General features: G+C 39.3%; 1 protein-coding gene across 1 annotated transcript; it reads right to left on the minus strand.

Annotated features, from left to right (window-relative positions):
• Window positions 1-4,738: 4,738 nt before the first annotated feature.
• GAN (gigaxonin) lies at window positions 4,739-21,230 on the minus strand. The gene is made up of 11 exons (XM_009277337.2): window positions 21,214-21,230; window positions 19,439-19,553; window positions 18,219-18,569; window positions 17,501-17,718; window positions 16,427-16,548; window positions 15,833-15,945; window positions 14,554-14,703; window positions 14,061-14,197; window positions 13,412-13,540; window positions 6,189-6,298; window positions 4,739-5,415 (listed from the first exon to the last, which is right to left on the minus strand). Exons 1-11 carry the CDS (start codon window positions 21,228-21,230, stop codon window positions 5,234-5,236), a joined length of 1,644 nt encoding a protein of 547 aa, XP_009275612.1. The 3' UTR covers window positions 4,739-5,233.
• Window positions 21,231-21,706: the final 476 nt, after the last annotated feature.

Here is a 21,706-nt window from a genome sequence, read left to right on the forward strand (position 1 = left end):
TACCCCAAATTAAATGTAACTCCTTGGAAAGCATCGCTGTGAGTGGCACCAAAACATAACTTAGCTACAATCTTCAGTATGCCTGTGTCTCTGGGTGTAGTCACACCTCCTGAGACACAGCTTTCCTTCTGCAGATAAGATTAATTCAAGCAAATTGCACTTTATTTAAATATTTATAACTTTAAATACTAAAACCTGTTGTCAGCTGCCATTTATTATATACTTGCATGGCACTACTGCTCTAATAAAGAGCAAAGTGTCCATATGCATCACATGGAGTGATGTCTCAAGGCAGCTGTGAAGAGTAACACAAACCTGCAGAACAGTTTAAAAAAAAAAGTAAAGATTTACAGTGTTTTAAATAGCATTCATTTAAAAAAAAAAAAAAAACCACTGCTCTTTTTTGGAACACAGTGAATTTTAAGCATCTCTGTATTTTAATAGAACAGTTGAATTATTGTTATATACAGAGGAAACCAAAAGTTTGGCACTTGTAACAACTTGCATTTGTTATTGCATCCTGCACTTTGCATGGCACATGCGCATTACCAAAACCCATGCAGGCTGTACGGCCACAGTATTTATGGAACCAACCAGAGAAACTGCAGTTAAAACAGGGAAAAATGCTCTGTAAACCCCTCACTTCTGTACTTGTGCATTTACCAAGCCATGCAGGCACAAGAAACATTGCAAAAAAGAAATTAAGCTGCCTGGTGTTTTCTGGAAGGGGAGTTTATAAAGCAAGCCAGGCACTTCAGTAGCTTTGATGAAAAAAATCCTATTTTCAGCAAGAACTCTGCTTCAGAAGGCAGGCTGTGTCACATGCAAGTTTTGTGCAGTCAAAAGCAAAAGGGATACAGCCTGCCCACAGTTATTAGTGACCTGATTTTGGAAATTTGCCTTTGTTTTCAGATTCACCGCTATCCTTTTATGTAATCTCATATTAATTTGCTTTCAATTTAAAGATGAGGTACCCTCAAAGCTACGGAGTCACTTGACCAGGAACAGCTGAGTTGATACAGCATTTTCACAATAACTAAAACTTAAGGAATAGCTGATAAAATACTTGAGGACAGGCAGACCTTGCTGTGGTGTAACAAAACAGAAGACTCTTCAGGATGCCTCTTTTTCAGGTTATAAAACCAGAAAGGATGAGAATTTGAAATCCAACACTGACTCTTTAGGAACACGAGCATCTCACAAGGCCAGGTAAGGAACGGAGACCAGGCCAGGTGTGTGCCTCCCTAAGAAACCCAAGAGATTTATTTTATGAGAGCAACAGCACTTTATACCTTTGCTTCTGTAATCACTCCTTCTGCTGTGCAGAGCAGCCACAAGACTACACGTGTAAAATAAGCACAGAGGACACCATTGTATACTTACGGTATTATCTCTTTTTTCCCCACTTGTACACTCAAAGTTTTGATTTTACCCTTAAATTAGCAATTCCAGAGTTTTTCCAAAAACAACCTATGGCATGGAAAAAGGAAGAGGAAACTTTGGGGCTGGGGGTGGTGGAATTGTGGTAAGAGGTGGAGTGAGGGGAGAAAAAAGCCACCGCTATTCTCATCTTCCACAACCCCTACCCCATACGTGGTGATTTTCTGATTACAATGGCCGGGGTTTGTCCAGTTCTACAGCAGGGGAAGGAAAGGATGCAGAGGCCCAAATCAAGTCACTCAAGCCTGCAACGCGACCCAGCCAGTCCTCGTTTGGGATTGTGCTGACCTTGACTCAAGATGCAGCCACCTGAGACCTGCACCCAAGGACCCAGCCCCAATCCAAGGCGTGGTGGGCACCAAGTCGGCAGCACCCTTCAGCGATACAGACGTTGGTCTCAAAACATCAGCATTTCAATGCTGTGATGAACTCACAACCCCAGTGAGGCACCCAGTTTGGTAAATCAGTAAGGAAGGTGCCTAAAAACCTGATGTTTGGAAGCCAGCAGACTGCACAGACAGCTGGCTGAGAAAATAATTCAGAACATCACCTGTGGGGGAACTGGCTGTATTTGAGTGCCAATTCACAAGGTGGAAGGAATTAAGGCTACTGTGCCAAGCAAAGACAACTTAAACAAGTTTCTAAACTGCCGAACCACCTAAAACCCCTAGACTGCAAACTGAGAAAATTCACAAATTGCTTCCCGTGTAGTTCAGCCATCATATGCAGGGGTACACCGCCGCCAGGAAAGCAGGGACAGCTGGGGTGGTGGCATGTACCAGTGAACCCAGTTCAATCTATAGCTGTTCGCATGTTCAACATGCTCAGGAAACTGGTGACCTCCCTCCACTCAGCACCTCTGGTATCAAAGCCTCCCTCCTCTACTGAGGTCAACCACCTATTTCCCCAAGAAAAGTCAGAGGTCAGCTATCCCTCTCTCATACACCATCACCTGTACGATCAGGCTCTCCCTGGAGAAAGGAGAGCCTTGGCTTCAAAGCCTTCCTCCAAATCGGAAGGCAATCGAACCCGGTTATTGCACATCCCAAGAGATGCACTCATCACCGGGCTTGCAGATCAGAACTGGACAGACAGACACATACAAGTCAGACCCCGAAAGATGCATCCCTTCCCGCCTACGCACACACAGAGGCTAGAACATCTCCTGGATCAGCCCCACAGACAATGCAGATGGGGAATGGTCCCCATCCCCTTGAAGCAAGGCCAAGGAAGCTGGCTTTGAGATCTCAGGAGTGCTTAAATCTTCAGCTTGAGCATGCGCCCGAAACTCCAGGAGACAATGTCTCTAGAGACTTGGTCCCTGGCCGCCAACTGCACAGAAAGCAACAGGAGTACACGCGTGCTAAGAAATTAAGTTAGTAACTGTTTCAGGTGAAGAGGCTTAAACTTCTTGGTCAAATCTCACCGAGTGCATTCGCAACACACCCTAATTACTAGCAGATTTGTTTATGTTTGGGGGGAAAAAAAAAAGTAAGAATACCTACTGTTAATCCTACTTGAAGTGTAAACATTTGGTTCAATAACTTTAACTGCAGAACACTGCTAGAGTATATATGATTTGGATTTATTATGTGCATTTATTACTTAGGTTTTCCGGATGCTGAATGCCCTCAAGTGTATTGGGAAGCTACAGGGACTCAAGAGATAGCAGCCTGCAATATTCTGAATAACATTTTTGAAAGTTTTCTAAGTGGCTTAGAAAACTGAACTCAAAAGTGAACTAGATACTTAGGAACATTCATCACTTTTGAATATGGGATCTTGGCACTTTGTCTAAGGAAAAAAAATTGAACAATGTAAGATTTTCAAAAAAGGGAAGTTTTACAGATAAACTAACAGCACTTGATTTATTTCACAAGACAGCCAAGGATGGAAATAGTGGTTCACATTTCTGTAGTAAAGCATTATATATAAATTTAAAATCTAAAGACATATATATATACACACACCAAGTTTACTGCAATGCATAAATATATAAACTTTTTAATACACCAACTAATATAGGTCAGAAAATTGATGTATATAGTTCAAGTTTTGCAGCACTTCAGCATTGTAAAAAATAAAAAAAATAAATAACGGTCACTGGATTGGCTGGGGGGGGGGGGGGGTGTTTTTTCTCCCCCCTTTGCTCAGAATCAGAGTAATTCCAACCACACATCAGTGCTATGGAAGGACTGAGCAAGAGTAAATTTCAGAATGTCTCTTCAAGGAATATTTAGTGAAATATAACTATTTTGTACTAGTTTGGGATTGTATTTCAGCACATCTAAGATGATTCAATAACGATGACGAAGGTTTACACTAACACAACTGAGGGCAGAGATTGGCTTGTCTGAGGTCCACAAAGTTGCAGAGTGGAAAGTATTGTATGTAGTTATAATACTGGTTATACAAAGTCTCTTTTTCTGAAGGGCAGGAGGTCTTATTTCTATTTCCATCTCTCTCATTTTATTCCTTTTAAATAAATACAGGTTACGTCCCACCCATCACAACAATAATGAAATCAAAAATTGAGGTAAAAGTGTTCTACCAGCTGATCTTGACTACGAACAAAAGTCAATTAAATATCGCCACTGATGCGAACAAGACCTAGTAAGAAATAAAATGCAGGATACTAAATTCTTCACTATAACCACACCATAAAACCCAGCTTTCAAAGTCAGACAGCAGTAACCAAGACTGTACCTTAGCACAGAAATCATTAGTAAACCAACTTTTGATCCCAATTTAAAGTTGCTGTACAAATTTTTCTTAACTCAGTCCAAAAATCATGTTTTCTGCAAAACAAATATTTCCTTGTCATATTTCACCTTTGTTCTAACAGAGATGAAATGCACCTTTCTATAATCCTCAGTCTTAAAAACCATTCTTAGCTTGCAAGCGATCTGAAGTAAAAAGGAATACAACCTATTTTCTTGAATTTGTCAAGTTTTGTTGTCTTTTACCAAAAGCAGCAATCATCATGAACCATTCCAAACACCACTTTCCTTTTTACTTCAAAGTAACAGCCACCAAAGAAACACACGCCACCCATCTGTACCCCAGCTCATCAGGCTATTCAAATGACAGCATAGAAAAAACAGTTTACTTCTCTGCAGTATACTGTATCCATTTCAGATTAGTCCATTTTAAATATATTAAAAATATTTGTAGGAATGAAAACATTGCAAATGAATGAAAAACCGTATGTACACACCTCCACCATTTTTAGGCACAGACCTTAACTTTTGAGGAAGGACTAGAAATAAAAGGTGCAACAACCAACATCTCCTACGGCATTACGGTCAAACAGTCTTTGCAGTATACCAGGGAGGTTGGTTATCATATAGCTTCTGTGTATTATAGCTATCCGGTCCAAGATAGCACATTTATTCTTATCAGTTCCCCTCAGGGGAAACGCATCTTAAATCTTTTTTGCTTTTCAATAAACTTCACCAAAGGAATACCAATTCCCGCCAGTTTCAGACATTAAAAAACCTCCTTCAATAACACGTTTTAAACTCCAAATGGTTACAACTGAAGGTGTTTCCTTGATCCCCCCTTTTATTTTTCCCCCCTCTCTTCTTTGTAATGTATACTTAAGTTATTTGTTCCCGAAACAAGAACTTAGACTCAAGCTTTTTAAGCATTTAAAACAAAAACAGTTACCATACCAAAGCACAGCATACAGTGTAAGTTTCAGCTGTAATTTCTCAGCTTTTCCATTATATAGAGCTATATTATGGTGGACTGCGCAGAATTCTTCCAGTCTCCTCCACTGTCTGCATACGGATCACGGAGAAGGTACACGAATGCGGAATAATCCTTGTTGAAGCTGCAGTCGAAAGAGCTTGCAGTTTGCGATCCGCAAAGCTGCACAGCCAGTACGGCGAAGGTCCGATGGAAACAGCGGTTTAGTGCGGTGCCAGGTTCCCGTGCTTCTTTTAAATTCTCTAACATAGTCATAATTTGTACCTGTATTCACACATGCACAAAAAAAGACAAAAAGCTTAAAACATACCGTAGCTATCACCACATTTAACCTCTAATAAGGCAAATACGTGAACAAGAACACGCACAGAAACACAAATCAATTTCTGGATGTATGGTTGAAATTATTGTCAAAAGGAAACTACTATGACATTTCTTATCTACTTAAACCCACCACATTCAGAATTTTGCTCTTTCAGATTTTGTAGAAAGCCCTGTTACACAGTCATATATGTACATATGGCCATGAAAGCCTGTAGTCTTCCAAATATTTTTTACAGTATGTGGCCAGATGCTGAAAGCCGAGTATTGAATGTGTGTGTTAGTACACATTTATTCGGCTGGGATTCAGAGCCAAGAGCCACTATCACATCCATATGAACCACTGGACGGTGTCCCCAAAACGCAGAACCACCTGCTTACCGCTGCAAAGATGGGAGAAACAACCTCAGGCACTAACACTTTTTCTTATATTTAGATAAATGCAGTAACATACTTTTAGTCTTGATCTCTTCTTATCTTCATACTGCTAATCGACCAAATGCTTATAGCACCAAATTCGTTTCTGAAGAGCTCCAATGTACAAAACCAACCTGTACATTTCTGTATGTCCAGCATAATTCCCCTGAAGACAACAGTAACTTAACAGAACATAGCCCCAGCCTTTTATTCTAAAAAAACTACGGTCTCGTTAGTGCCACATATTTAAAAGACTGGAAGACGACAAGCAACAGGAGGTTATTAGTTCTAATTCTGACCTGTATCGAGATCTCCAATCACATATATGCTGGCTCCAATGGGCACAGCTCCATACACGAAGGAAGAACTAGTTGGGATACATAGGTTCTGGTCATTTAGATAAATCCATCTGTGAAAATAATAATAAAAAACTGGTATGCAATTTTTATTGAGCACATTAAAAGAATTCCAGGTTGTTTTTGCAACTGCCATCTTTGAATCAAAAGCAGAGTGTACAAGTTAATTTGTTACGTAGAAACTGTTGAGAACATTGTCTAGTTCAGGACAGTCTTGGCTTTTCCTAGCCAGGAAAAGCAATCGGTACTGCTGCTTGGGAATCTCGGGATACTCTATCCTGAAGTTACTTTATTTCAGAATTGCTCCACTCATCTGTGTAATCCATCTGGAATAAATTCTTCTTGCAGCCACCCAGTATGACCTTCTGGAAGAGAGCAGGCATGTAAGAGAGCTGCTTCTACAACAGCTATGCCAGTCAATTTTCCCTACAGAGAAAATTTTAGGCAGCTTTGTCTTAAAATCAGTAGAGTCATAACAGCATGTAAGTCTTAATAGTTCATACGAGGGGAAATAAATTGCTATATAGCAAGGCCTCTTTATTAAGCAGTGCCTTCCCCCATATAATTCCCTAACTTCTTTAATTGCACTTTATCAGTGACAAGAAATCCCCAGTCCAGTAAGAAGAATGCAGCACTTGGCAATGCTTAACTTTAAACAAGGGACAGAAGACTGGAAATCAAAATGGTAAGGGATTTTGGGAAAGAAAAGAAACGTCCGTTACCTGGAATTGAAACAGACCTTCCCGATCACATATCAGGCTCTTTTCAATCACTTTCTAGCTCCTACTGTAATCTTACGAGTCCCTTATGTTCACTTTAAGCATATTCTCATTTCAACACTACATCAGCCTGATCTTTCTACCAAGTGAAAAGCAGTTGAAGCCTTTGGAAACCAGGTAAGTACGTACTCATCACCCACATGGGACACCGGCTCATAAAGATGTCCCATTTATCTGGATTTGTCAGCATCCTCTCTATGGTTCTGAAACAAATTTCTACAAAATGCTGCTGCACTTTTGCAGATGCTGTCACGGTTACTATTTCTAGACCCTGAAGACAGACAAATCAATGCTATTTTAGGTGATTGCTCCTAGATCTTTTATCAAATAACGTACAGAGAACAGGAACGTTTGAAAAACCTTTGAAAAGTTTCCCATGTATTTTCATGGCCACACCTGGTTAATTTGAGGGAAGAAGTTAGGAAATAACCTCACGGATACTGCTGACCTTTGAAAATTCTGCATTATTTTAACTCATGATTCAGAAGTAAGACTCTCTTCTGGCACTGAAGGAGAGGCCGCTACGTATCAATTATCTTGGAGAGAGAGATCAATTTTTAAAGGCCAAATGAAAGGATTAGCTGTCCATTGTTTGGTCTGTGCTATACACGGAAGGAATAAGATTCTGCAGAAAGCACGGGAATGGTTTGTAGCCATCACAGAGGACGACGGATGAACTGAGAACAGAGAAAAGGAGAAGTCCTCTACACTGATTTAGAAACTCTGTTACAGAGCAAAACACCTTTCACCCTATTTCCTTCACTTCCTTTCCTTACTGTGGGAAGAGGACACAGTCAGTACTTCTGCTGCTTTTTAGCACCAAGTTACCTAGAATTATGAAAACTGAATAAGTGGCAGAGAAATGCAGGAGGAAGACTGCAATTTCTTTCCTTTTTTTTTTTTTTTTTAAATAGTAAATATCCGACCAGTTGAAGAAGGGAAAAAAAAATTAGATTATTTCAGCCTAGCTACTGATGAAGTCTCAGCTTGGAAAACATGTAAACTTCAGGGGTTTGTCTGCACCGATATTCCAGGTTTTGAGGTTTAAATAAAAAAAACCCACAACACTGTGGGACCCAAGCATTTTCCTACTGCACATCAAGAAAGGATAATATTAAAGCATCTGTAGTTGCTTGTGAAGATTCATCCTCAGCCTTTCTCAACCCGTATACTTTAAAAAACAGGCACAACTTTTCAGGAACGCTTACAGCAGCTTTAGCAGTTAGAACTAGGAAGGAACAAAGACAGGAAGGGCAAGGGGTCACGTTTCATCAGAATTTGACTAAGCTCCAGCTTAATGTGGGTTGTGCCTGCTGTTTGAACAGTATGGAAAAAACACCATGACAAAAAATTCACAGTCTTCAGGAATTTGAAAACACTCCTTGGAACATAACTCTTGCGTACTTCCCTGGGATGGCTCTACTCAAACCGAATCCGAGAGTAGCAGGGGAGAAGGCATGTACCTCTGTAACCACAGGCAGAAAGGACTGCTCTGAAGCTGAAATATGCTTCCACTCAAATTAAAAAAAGGGAAGGAATCCTGATTTTTTTTCACTCTTAAAGTGATATAAACAAAAAAATCCATCCATACTGTTGTAATTAATAAGCAGGATGGTAACTGTTTTATTTCTAAATGGGAAGTAAATAGAGATGCGATACAGAACCAACATACTCCAGACACATCACCTCAAGCTCACAGCAGCTGTGAAAGCATGCGTACAAATGAATGAAAATCTTCTCCATGTTCCTTTCATCTGACAGCGCTATCAGTCAGCCAGTTAGTTTTCTCATTACATTTGCATAAGCACTTTCTTTTAATGAAATTCCTACACACTGAATGGGAGAATCTTCCTAATTACACATACTCTGTCACAAGATTTAGTTTACTACTTACATACTGCTGAAAGCATTTCCTTATTTTTACGATGTTCCAGCAGCAAAAAGAGTATTTTTAAGGAGTTTTTACCAAGTATTGATTCTGAACAAGTATCTCTCACTTTTATCCCCCTCAATACCTGCAAATTTTGATAATGCTTTTGAACCAGGAGCTCGTGAAAAGAAGGAAGAAAGCCTACCCCACTTACAGACCACCAGTGAAAGGCAGCAGCGGCTATACTCAAAGACAGAGCTCCACCAGCAGCTCTTGCAAAGAATCCTAAAGCCAATTTGTGCTTTATTAAATATCTCCAAATATCCACACTGAAAAGAAAAAAAAAAAAACAGTGTGTACAGACATCATCCAATTCTCCACACACCTACGTGATGCAAAAAAGCATATAATAAAAAATGAACTCTGGTAGAAAGAAAGACTGACCCATCAAGGTCTTTAATATGTAGTTAAGACTTCCTGCTTTTTATGGAGTAGACCAACACTGGATCATTGAGCGAAGGATACCCTCACATCTCCCTCTCACACTTTCACATTTTTTTAAATCTATTTTTAGCTTGATCAATATTTTAAAAAACAGGATACAATGCACACAAAGCTCAATCTATAGCCTTTGAAAAAAAAAATCTACATCCTGAAAAAACCTGCTGACGTACACATTTTCTATCCTCGGTTCACTTAAATTCACTCATGCACATGACTCTAAAGACAGGCTGACAAAACATTTATTAATTGAAAAATCTTAGTTACAGAAGTACTTCAAATATGAGAATTATTTTCTACATTATCCTGTCTACATTTCATGTGTATGCTACTATTCTGTCTCACTTCATTTATTTTGTTACTTGTTTATACAGCACAGCTTAACAGGAGTCTCAGTGTTTATTTTTTTGCTCGTATGAAGATCTCAGCATATTCCTAGTCTTTAGAAAAGTCCGTGTCATGGTTAAGAATAACAATTTTGAAAGACTGTGCACTGTGAGTTATTCTGGAGTAAGTTACTGTCAAAGTAAGCAATATTAAACAAATTAAACTTCAGTCCTTTAATCCAATTCAAGCCAGAATTATGCTGGTTTATATGAATTAATATGTTTATATACTGATGTAAGTACATACTTAGACACATACACTAAGTGAAACCCGTAACTCAGATCCTCGTGGACTCTGGATGCCTAGGATGATGCTAGGTCCTGTATTCTCAGGTAATGAGAGCTGAGGCATATGAAAAACAATGCAGATCACACACGTGTGCAGTGCTGCGTGGAAACCAACAATATCTGATGGCCGAACTTGTGTGCAGTGCTGCGTGTACCTGGAAACCAACAATATCTGATGGCCGAACTCACAGTACAAAAAATTCTCTCCATTCAAAAAGAAAGTGAACATGCTGGAGTTCTTAAAAACTGAGCACTTACTTAAAAACAACTGGAAAAGTCTGTAGCTCATTATGAAGTATGCAACACCGATATGTAACCATTAAAAAAACACTTTGAATTTTGGTTTGAGACTGCTAGAATTTATACGCTGTGCTTTTGACCCACTGCTGCTAAATGCTCTTGCAAACATATTCCTCCTTTCCACAAATCTCTCTTAAGCCAACACTTTTGGACTTCTGTCAATAATATACACATACACTGTCAATGTGATATTTCAGCTTTGACAGTTCCAGTATTATTCCTTCACTGTCACTACAAAAAGAATATGCGCTGTGGAGTCTGAAGGTGCTTATATCCTTCATTATGACTTTTTAAAGCTGCTGGTTTGAAGGGGACTAATTACCTTTATTTGTTTCAGAAACTTGCTGAGGAAATAAACACACTTATCAATTATAAATTAATCACCTTGTAGCAACTGCATAATGTTTAAGATGAAGAATCAGTCTTTGTATATACCACATTAACTATGCACTAAGGAACTGAGCGAGCGAGATTGTCCACCTGTGGTAAAATCTATAGCATCACTTATGCTTTACTCTCGAGTAACAATGCACAGCAGAGCATATGACACCCGGTGCAAGTGGAATTGCTTAACTAATCAAACACACACATCAGTATTTAGCATAAGGTTTTCACAGACTTAAGAGAAGCATATTATTTAAGCTTTCATCCTTCACTCAAAATAAAGTGATTTAGGTTTGTCTTCTGCTATTTCTGAATCAGCCCAGGAAATAATACCCTCATGTTTTCCAGAGAGTCGACTTGCCTTCATTTGGTATTCATTTGATATTTGTGAAACACTATATAATGAAATTATGATAATTTTCCAGATTCAATCTTACTTCAAAGAAGTGTACCAGACAACAAAGAATTTTGTCTCAGTATTTGGCAGGCAGAAACATTTGCTAACTGCACTCTGAAGGGAAGTCCCTTTATGGCTATTTTCTCTCTTTTCCACACAGGTACAACTGCTCAGGTCTCACAGTCACTGCCACAGCCACCCTTAAAGGCATCCATCCTGCACAGCACTCCCAGGGTACCAAAATTCGGGGTAACTGTTAGACCCCACGAGCTGGAGTGCTAGAACATAACGCAGTAACACTGCACCCTCTTCTGGCCAGTAACACCCCTTCTGCCTCCCGGGGCTGGAACCGGGGGCCTTCCAAAACGGAGAGCAGAGGCACAAACCCCAGCTAGCAGCGCTAGAAGCAGAGGTGGCCATCGTCCCGGTCTTTGCTGGCCCTCTGTTTCCAAAGGAAAACACACAACCTGTGAGCCATCTGCAGTGCAAGCACAAATTTATGCTGAGTTTAATTTCTAAACTCAAATTCTGTGCAGCGGCAGAGCAGAAAGGCAAAGTCTGAATATCTCGGCAGCCCTCAACACACGCCTCCTCCAGCAACTCGAGACTCAGATTACTTGCTGCTGCCTCATCTTCCCCTGTGCCAGCACAGCCCTCATGCCACGCGCACAAAATACAGGGTGCTAGAACAAGTCCTGAAGCAACCAGATTTTTATTGTAATTTTACTTGGATCCTGTAACACCTCTGGGGTGCCACCAAGCAAAGACACAAATACACACATTAGAAATACTGCCGGGCAGGCGTCTGTGCTGCAGTCAGCAGGTGGCACCAAGGACTCACCTGCAGCACCTAGGCTGGAGCCTCCGAGATTTTTCAGGCTCCACTTTATGAAAGCTCAGTCTGTATCATCCAGTGAAACAGGTTTACAGTCGCTGGTGCAGAATCATGAGCTATTATATATCACTTTTTGAAGAACAGAATCAGCCTGGAAATATTTCAGGCAAATCAACTAAAAATAGCAAGCAGGAGATAGAGGAGCACTTCTTTCCAGAATTCTTTCCCTTTCAAAGACCTCTTGCCAAAAAGTTAATCAGCTTTTAGCATTTCCCCACACCCCCATAGGGCTAGAAAACTCTAGAGAGCATCAGCAGCAATAGCCTCTCTTATCTGTCTGCTTCCTATAACCACTTTAAAGAGTGTTTTTTCTCCAGCTTCACTCGATTATAGCTAGTTTGGACATCACAGAAGACATCTTCATACAGAAATTAAAGTCTTTTTACATCTACCTCTTGCAAGAAAATTATATAATGAACGTACATCTACCATTCTATTTTTGAGTGCTTTTATACAGATCACATCATAAATCAGTCTTGACTTGTAATACAGACGTATTAATCTCCTCCACTGTCAACAAGCCTTGAAACATCTGACCACAAAGTCTTATTTCAATTTAGTTTATAAAAAAGAGAATCGTCCAATTTATAGTTACATGCAAGAAAAAAAACACTGGAGAAATCAAAGCTTGTCAGTTATGACTGGAGAATAAGGTGACTATACACAAAATTCTGTCTAATTTAACATTTTGAATAATTACCACACGTAGTAAGGTGGATTCCAATGCCAGAGCCAAGAGGTAACAAAGGAAGTAATCAGAAGCAGATTCAAAACAAACAAAAGGAGATTAGCCATGCACACTGTGTCGAGGTGGCTGTGGAATGTATAGCATCCATAGTGTCTTTCATATGGCAAAAGCCTACATGGGTTCAAAAAGCAATCAGCTGTAAGTGCTTGGAACAAAAATGCATGAGATTTCTTATCTCTAGCTTAGGAATTCCCTAAGCTGCAAATCCCTGGAGGTAGGTCTGGATCATGGAGAAGTATCCCTGTACATACTTACACTCCTCCATGAGCACTCACGAGGAGCCTAGGGCACAAGTACGGGTGGGGGGCAGCAGTCATTGCAGAGTGCAGGGGAAGAACCGGGCAAACTACCTGTATGATCAAGGTGTTTCTCCCGTTCAGGGGCACTCGAGATTGACATGGTGGCCCAGGGCTTTAGCCTTGCTATCTTAGAGGGACAAGCCACTGAAGCAGACGGACATTTGGTAGCAGCCATACTGGATCATAAAAGGTAGAATGAGTAACAGAGATGCATGGCAAAGATCTAATATACTTTGAAGTGCTGGAGCAAGGGAGGGGGGAACAGACAGGTGAGTGTGTAAGGCACCTGTTTTCTACGTTTATAGCTGCAGCTAGTTACCTTTTAAACTCATCATGATAAAATTCGGATTTGCACGTCACCATTTCACTGGCTTGACTGTCATCACGACTCCTGACCCCGCCAAATACATAAAGCTCAGAGGCAACTCCACAGGCCACTGCCCCAAATCTGAGAATCCAAATAAGAAAAACAAAAATAAATGCAACATATCAAAACCATTTCATATATCCTTCTGAACTTTCTCCATTTTTTTACCTTTTTTTAATTTATATACACACACATACACCCCCCTTTTATGTTCAACAAGATTAGGTGAGTCGTGAATATGAGTTGTAAGCACTTAATTCAGACCATGTAAAAGAACAAAACAGCAAAGTATTTCTCTCTGGTCAAAATCTGAAGTTCCAATTGAACTACAATTTCTGGTTTTCATTTTGCATCAGGGTAGTATTAATTGTGACATCAGGAGCGTATTTCTACAAAATTCGTATTTATTGCTTGGGTGTTTCTCTTTACTCAGCCACATGTTAACTACAGGCCAGCATGATTCAGAAAGACATGGTGAAATTCATAGGGCCTCTGACAGGCGTCTTCAGGGATTCATCAGAGAAAGGACAACTTCCTCTCATCACAGTGTTAAAAAAGGTTGTACACAGCAATCTAGTCCCCCCCTTCCATTTTCACTCACCTTCTCTCTTTCAGAGGACAGATTGCTGTCCACTGCTGAGTCCTAGGGTCATAACACTCAACAGATTCAAAGAGTTTTCCGTAGGAGCCTCCACCCATTGCATAGATTTTCTTCTTCATAGCTGCATAGCAGCCAATCTTGTGGAAAAAAGAAAAAGTACATCTAAAATTACACACAAATGCACAGTATCAAGAGCTCAAAACTAACTATATACACATACACGCACTGAGAAATCAAAACTAACTATATACACATACACGCACGTATGTATTTGTGTTGCCTGTACCGCATGTCAAACAACGCTGTGCATAAAAACTCTCAGCCAGTTTTGTTTTGGTATATAAATAAAGAAGCTGCTCTCCCTCATTTCATTTTGAGACTATTTGTTACAGCTTCTACTTGAAGCAAAAGGTTGAAAAAAATAAATATATATGTATGTTGGCATTAACTACTTAATAATAAGTAATGCGATAACATACGATATAGTTCTTACCTTTCTAACCATGGTCAAGTCTGGCTGCTTGGTCCAGGTCCGGCTATAAATATCATAGCTCTCCATAGAGATTAGCTCCCTTTCACCATCCTCACCTCCCAGAATATACAGAATTCCATCAATCTCAACCACACCAAAATTATGTCGTGCCTAAGGAATATCAATAAAGTCAACATTGTAAAACGTAACTGCCATTGTGAATAAATCCATACTAACTTTTTTTCAGCACATCTGCCTGCAAAGTGATATTGGTATTATGCCTGGGTTTTGGTTTTTTGGGTTTTGTTTTGGTTTTGGGGGTTTTTTTGTTTGGTTTTAAATGGTGAAGTCCTAAACTCCAGAATAAGATTATTAATTTATTCAACTAAACAAAACAAAGGGTATTCAAAAAAAGACAGAGCAGCAAAAGCCAAAGAGACCACACAGAAACCTAAGAACAGAGCTTGGCCGTATTTCAGTTTGCATAGTAGTGGTCTCCACGATTAAGCTGTTGCTTTCAGGTCTCTACAGCAGCAAAACTCGGACCCATTATCTGTGTAAAGGCAGCTCTTCTATTTTGTATGTAGGAGCACAGATACCCTCAGTCTCACAGGGGTGAGTAAACAGTAAACACAGTGTATCGTAAAGTCTTACTCATAGTAAGCAGGAAACTTAATGCATCATAACTACGAATGTGGCCAAAACTATGGGCCTTTGCCAACCAGAGACTGTAATGAGGAAAATCCTGTGGCAAACAACAATTTCTTAATAAACACCCTACGCTGATTTAAGAAGATAAAAACACAGGTGTATTAAGGATATAAGTTTACAAATAATAAACTGTTAGTTTTTGATGGAATGCAAATATGAAGAAGGAAGCATTAACTCAAACCAAACCTAAACATGTCTATGCAAGCCAAGTTCTGTATGTTGGCCGGTCCTCTGTCCATCTTTTCTGCGCAGTCCAATCCTTTTGTCCATTTAAGAGTTGTCTTGTTTTAGAAAGCCAGTATACACAGAACATTAAGTATACTATATGACTGATTCATTATGAAATTCCTGAAATTTTGTAGTTCATCTTTACAGCTAGCTCTTCACTAATTGTTTAGTTTTTCCAGATCTGGCAGTCAGTATCAGACCACAAGTATAACAACAGAATATAAACAGAAGTCAGTCTGTAGCATGATTTTGAATGTGTAAGATGCAAGTGACTGGAGATTCAGAATAAAATTTTGCAGAAGAAAAGGAACATTTTGCCAAAGTAAAAACTTAAATCCCAACAGTTAGACAGTGATCTTGCCTCATTCATTGGTGGTAAGGAACTCCATGAATTGGTGTCTGGATCGTATTTCTCTCCAGAGCTTAGCGTTCCCTTGTTTTCATCCTGACCACCAAGCACAAATAAAAATCCTTCTGTAAAACAAAATGTAACATGATCTTAAAAACAGGACTCACACCTGTACACTCAGCAAGACGTGACTGGTGAGCTGTATCCTGGAATTCACTAAGAGATTCAGACCAGTCACAGGTCAAACTCTGGACTGGAGAAGGTAAAGCACATACTTGTATCTGGACCCAAGTCTACCCCTGCAGATACTCTTCAACATATTCAGTGATGCACCAACTAGAATTTACTTAAAACATGAAATACCCCTGGAGAGACAGATGTAGCAGATTCCCACAAAATGTTGTGGGAATAGTGATTTTAGGACACTCAGATGACTGGGATTTTCACAGAACCAAGTAATGTTTTGGGCAGACAAAGGGGAAGCATGAAATAACCCCAGTGCAGTTAAATTTAAAGAGAAAATATTATTATAAGCTGTATCTCAGATTTTGAGGCACTGGTAAGTTTTCATAATATTGATTTTACAAATACAAAGTTCCCCTTTACCTGCTGACAATACTCCATGATTGATCCTTGGAATACTCATAGGAGCAAGTTCAATCCAGAGCTGTCTATTGGGATCATAAAGAGGACACATACACCGCATCACTGAGGTTGGTTTCCGTGATCTGAACACAGGGTGGGGAGGGAACAAACAAAAACAGAAAGACAAGACAGAGTTTTACGAGTTCACTGTTAACAACTTTTGTTCGAAACTTGCTTGTTCATGATTTAATATATAGTCATAAAGCGTGGCATTTCCCTGATAAGGAGAAGACCCCCAAACCAAATATGTGTAAATTTATTTTTGTACAGACTGGAGACATAAAAAGCAGATGCACTTCATTCGTATTGTATCTGCCTGTAACATTTTTTTATGAAGGCACTTTGAACAAACTAAAAAGAACCAAGAGAGAGTATTAGCAATGTCTGAGTGAAGCGATCCACAAACTGATGTGCAAAATGTTATTTGAATATTTTATTACACTTCTATAAAGAGCAAACATCTAAGTGCTAAACTTATTTAAACAGGACAAAACCCTCCCCTCTACTGCAAGGGGTACTCAAGAAAAGAAAGGGATTATTGTGCGGAACAGGAATTTTCACCTGGCATCTCAGATGCACCAATAATGACTTTTTTTTGGAACCACAGCTATTCTAAACAAAACAGTTAAAGCACACAGTCATTATTTTTAAGATTTATTACAGAAGCTTTTTAGATCATTAGAAAAGTCTTTCTCCAACTTTCTGTGCTTATTTTAAGTAAAGTCTATTCAGTATAAAAAAAAACAAACCACCAAACCAACCAGCCAACTCTTACTGAACAAACAACACGTCTCACTCTAAGTCTACTACATGTTGAATGTCAGAAAATTATCACAAAATAACTATTTTTTGCTGAATCATTCACAAAGGTAGTTTAGGTGTGTATGACCAACTTAAAAACAAACTCAAATGACAAAGTAATAAGCCCATTAGGTGCACATATTCTCTCCACACTGTGTTTTCAGACATGCCATGAATGCTAGACACTTGTATTTTTACCAGCTGTGACGACCTGTGATGCCACTTCATACTTACACTCGTTCTTCTCCACCAACAGTCACTATACACTCCGAGTAACCCCGGGGCTTGAAGGAGGCCAGCATCGCCTCTCCCTGCTGGGGCGGCGTGAGGGGAATATTGTTGCATTCTTTGACGATCTCCCGTACCAGTGGTTCGCTCATCATCTGCTCACGTAAATACGCTGCATCTAAGCCCGAAACCCACACCGCTGACATGACATCCTTCATGTGAACCTACAGAAAGAGATAAATGCCAGAAAATCCCCCAAACGTTACAGAACAGCATTAAGGCACTCATACATACAGATGCTTCCATATTTATCAAAAACTTAAAAGAGTATTTTTGATATTTGGAAGTAATAACAAAACCTACAACATAATGTTATTATGAAAATGCATCAAGTCTTCAAAGTTTCACTACAAACATGCTACTTGCTTTCTCTCTACAAAAACAAGACTATATCTACAAAAACAAGATTATATCATCAAATGCCAAAAAGGTACTTTTTTTTCTTAATGCCTAGTAAATAATAAAGACAGCAGATGATACATTATCAACAGAGCTTTCACCCTTTTACTGCAATCCCGCTGTCTGCATTTCAGGCAAAATTCAACTAACTCTGTAAGCGCAAGATTAGCCCTGAAAGAAACGTATCTATTTTAAGTTCCCACCGATTAGAATAAACACACCAATTTGGGCCACATTCAAAATATAAACATTTGGACGTCCTGACCTTTCTCGATTCTGAATCATGAGAAATCCACCTAATCACCGCTTCAAAGACGTATCTTTCGTTTCCAACATTAAGCTTTTCCATCGACAGCACTTCTTTCAGTTTTTGAGGAGTCAGTTCCAAGAATTCCTCTGTGCTGCTGACATCTCGAAAGTGAGTTTCCAGATACTCTGAGGCAAGGTAGTGAACATGATGCAAACAATAGTGCAGTGCAAAGTCCCGAATACCAATACAGTTCTCAGCAGCTATGCAACCTTCTAAAAACTCACAGCAGAGAGTTTTTAAGTCTGTAAGCAGCAGGAGATCAGCTGCCTGTACCACATCTTGGATAGTTTCTTCATTTAGCCTGATCTGCAAGAATTAATTTAGAAGTTATAGCTACTATCACTCATTTGTTTCATGACATGTCCGCGTTCATTACACTCATTCTCAGTGGCTGAAAAATGGAGTATTAATGCCACTGTAAAAATTACGAGAAATTTATATGACTACTACACATTTATAAATTAACACAGGGATGGAAAGGCATTGGCTTGACAGAAGGTATCAAGCAGAATTTTGCGCCTGAAGTAACCATAAAATTGCTCATCTAATCTGGGATCCTAAAATGAATTTTGCTGCAATAAATAATTTTTAAAAATGCATGTCCAGAAGAGAATTTCAAGCCACGTCTGCCTTTTCTTTTTCTGCTGAAAGTTAAACTCATTCAGCAATCTCAATCTGGTTCCAAATAAACCGGACACACCAACTTGAATTCCTGCTAAGGCTACCGGCACAAAGATCTGAAGGGGCATGCTGTCAGCAACAAGAGGCTGGAGAGGTGGGCATGAGGGTCAGTAAGGGGGGATGCCTGATAGACTGTAATGTTCAGTGATGGGGTCTCAACCTCTATTGCTGTCAAACCGGTTATCTTTTACAGCTGTCAAGGACTGCATGTTTTAAAGCAGGTTACTGAAGGTAGCCACAAATTTTAATACAAGCATTTGACATTGACTCTTTTAGAGTCCTCCCCCACTGCACGAGAAGAGCAGAGATGACTCCTGCAGAGCCTGTTGCCTCTACTTCACATGCACAGCCCCAGTGTGATATATCGCTTTGTGGAAGTTTTAATCACAAAGCTTTAAACCTCAACAGGTTTATCTTTCAGGATAGCAGTGTGAAAACCCAGGTTACTTTGCCAAGTAGCTTCAATTTCCATCCAGTTTTTTTTAATACCATACCTGCCCACTGAAGATGTAATCTAGTATCTCTTTCATGATATCAACAGATATCCCTTCAAGTTCAATCTTGTAGGTTGAGCCATCATCCTTTGGAGGATTATAATTCAATTTTGTTCTAAGAGAAGAGAAAAGAAAAAAAAAAGCTCACAACCTGGGCATTGCTTGCTCTCAGTTTTCTGAAGAAACAAATGCTAGCTATGGATCACTTGAGCTATAACAGAGATGTTAAAACCTTACAATATGATGTGAAAATTGTCTCCATGAATTAGCATGAAAAGGATGTAAGTATGGTCTCTAATATTGCTCATCACATTTCCAAACTGAACAAATACATCAGCCTTGCAAACTACCCATGGCATCAAAGGGCCAAAGTAATTTTTTTTCCCAGCTCATTCATCACAAGTATTCAAAAACTCCACTCAGAACTTCAGATAGAACAGCACCTCTGCTGACAGATGAAACACAAGAATTTGCTTTCATAAAGGTGGAAAAAAACCCCAAAACAAAACAAAAAACACTTTACCAAGAAAAAAACAATTACAGTGAGCAGATGTGATCAGAATATAGACTGGCAGCACAAACATTTGGATTGCATTACCATTTCGTGTAGTTTATGATGTTATCAGCCTAATGCTATGCCTGGCCATAACCAAACCGTGCACTCACAGTTGTAGGAAACAGCCCATGTGCTGCTCAGCCGAGCTTTAAATATTCATCTACATCAGTGGACGCTTCACTTATGAGCAATTTCTTTAAAAATACCAGGAACAGTTTAATGTGCCTTTGAACAGAATGGAGGGGGACTTGGGGAAAAGATGGGGAAATAATAATAATACAACAGACAGCTTTGCTTTCCATCATCTGTTAGTGCAAACGCTTTTTCCAGGAAAGACGACTTTAAGTGTTCGAAAGGGAATAGTGTCCACCAGTTCAATGAAAACAGCAACAAGAGCTAAAAGATCATTTTGAACATCTTTTTTCCACACTTTAGGCAACGAAGTATACATTATATAAAGACCAGAAAACTTGTTGCACTACCTCTGTGTATATATAGATATCTACATCACAGCGCATTAAAATAAAAGCCTTAAAAACATTTTTATATTCATTTGAATATATTCTTAGATATAATTAGTTTCTTAATGTGAAAAGCTGTGGCTTTGCTAAGCTGAAAGCGTCCAGTTTGTCGCAGTCTTCTGCTATCCACACTCATACTAAGTAAATACATAAATAGGACTTAGCTAAGGGCAGATTCTGCTTCACTTCCTCATATCAGAATGAATTAGTTTCTCACAAAATAAGATATAACTCACATCAAATAAAATCCTAGTCTATAAGGAGCTATTTTTAAGTGTGAATAAGGATGGTAATTTTAGCCCTGAAGTTAATCATATTTGTGGTCTTGTTTTTACATTGCTTTCCTATGCTGCAAGAGACGCATCACCAGCCAGCAGAACACTCCGGGAGATAACGCTACTCTGATGCATACGGATGACTGTACAAGGTCTGAAGCTAAGCTGCTTCATTCTGTGTTTGTACAGCACCTAGCACAAGTTATAATACAAATAATAACAACAACAATATAATCTGGATTAGGAAATTGTTTATTTCCTAACACTTGGAATGAGATTGGAAAAATTAGGCCTGTTCTAAACAGTCTACGTGACTTCCAATAAAGCACGTGCAATGTCTGCAATAGCAGACATTGATTTGCAGCTTGTCAGCTGAAAACTTCTAAACCAAATACGCAGCTTAAGCAATCCTGTACAACGCGCATCTCGATGCGCGCCATCCTCGCCCACATGAAATGTGCATTTTTCATGCCTACAACTCCAAATGAATGAAAGAGAATATACACAAAAAAGTAACACACGTTTTCAACTCTAACCCAGTATCAAGGCTTCTTTACACACATTTTCAAGCCTATCCAAACTATCTCAATTTTAATTAGGCCAACTTTAATTATGCCCGAGCTTTGGATTTTTTGGTTTGTAATGAAAGCTGCGTCTTGTTTCCTGGGATGAAACTGTGTTTTCTTTTAATTTAACATAAAATGTATCAAGGTTTGCAGCATCTGGCTTCCTTCACCAGAAAAGCGAGACAGTCAGATGGTTATCTATATTTCATACGTATCAGGTACATATGAGTAGCCGGCATGGTCAAATACACAGCAGTATCTACACAGAATCTGGGTAGTCCAACACATTGTGGGGCTTAAAACAGATGCAAGGCATGTAATAAACATGCTGCATGCTAGCACTAATGGGG

Source organism: Aptenodytes forsteri, unplaced genomic scaffold (assembly GCF_000699145.1).
Source record: "Aptenodytes forsteri isolate BGI_AS27 unplaced genomic scaffold, ASM69914v1 Scaffold50, whole genome shotgun sequence".
In the NCBI taxonomy this organism is placed as follows: Eukaryota; Metazoa; Chordata; class Aves; order Sphenisciformes; family Spheniscidae; genus Aptenodytes; species Aptenodytes forsteri.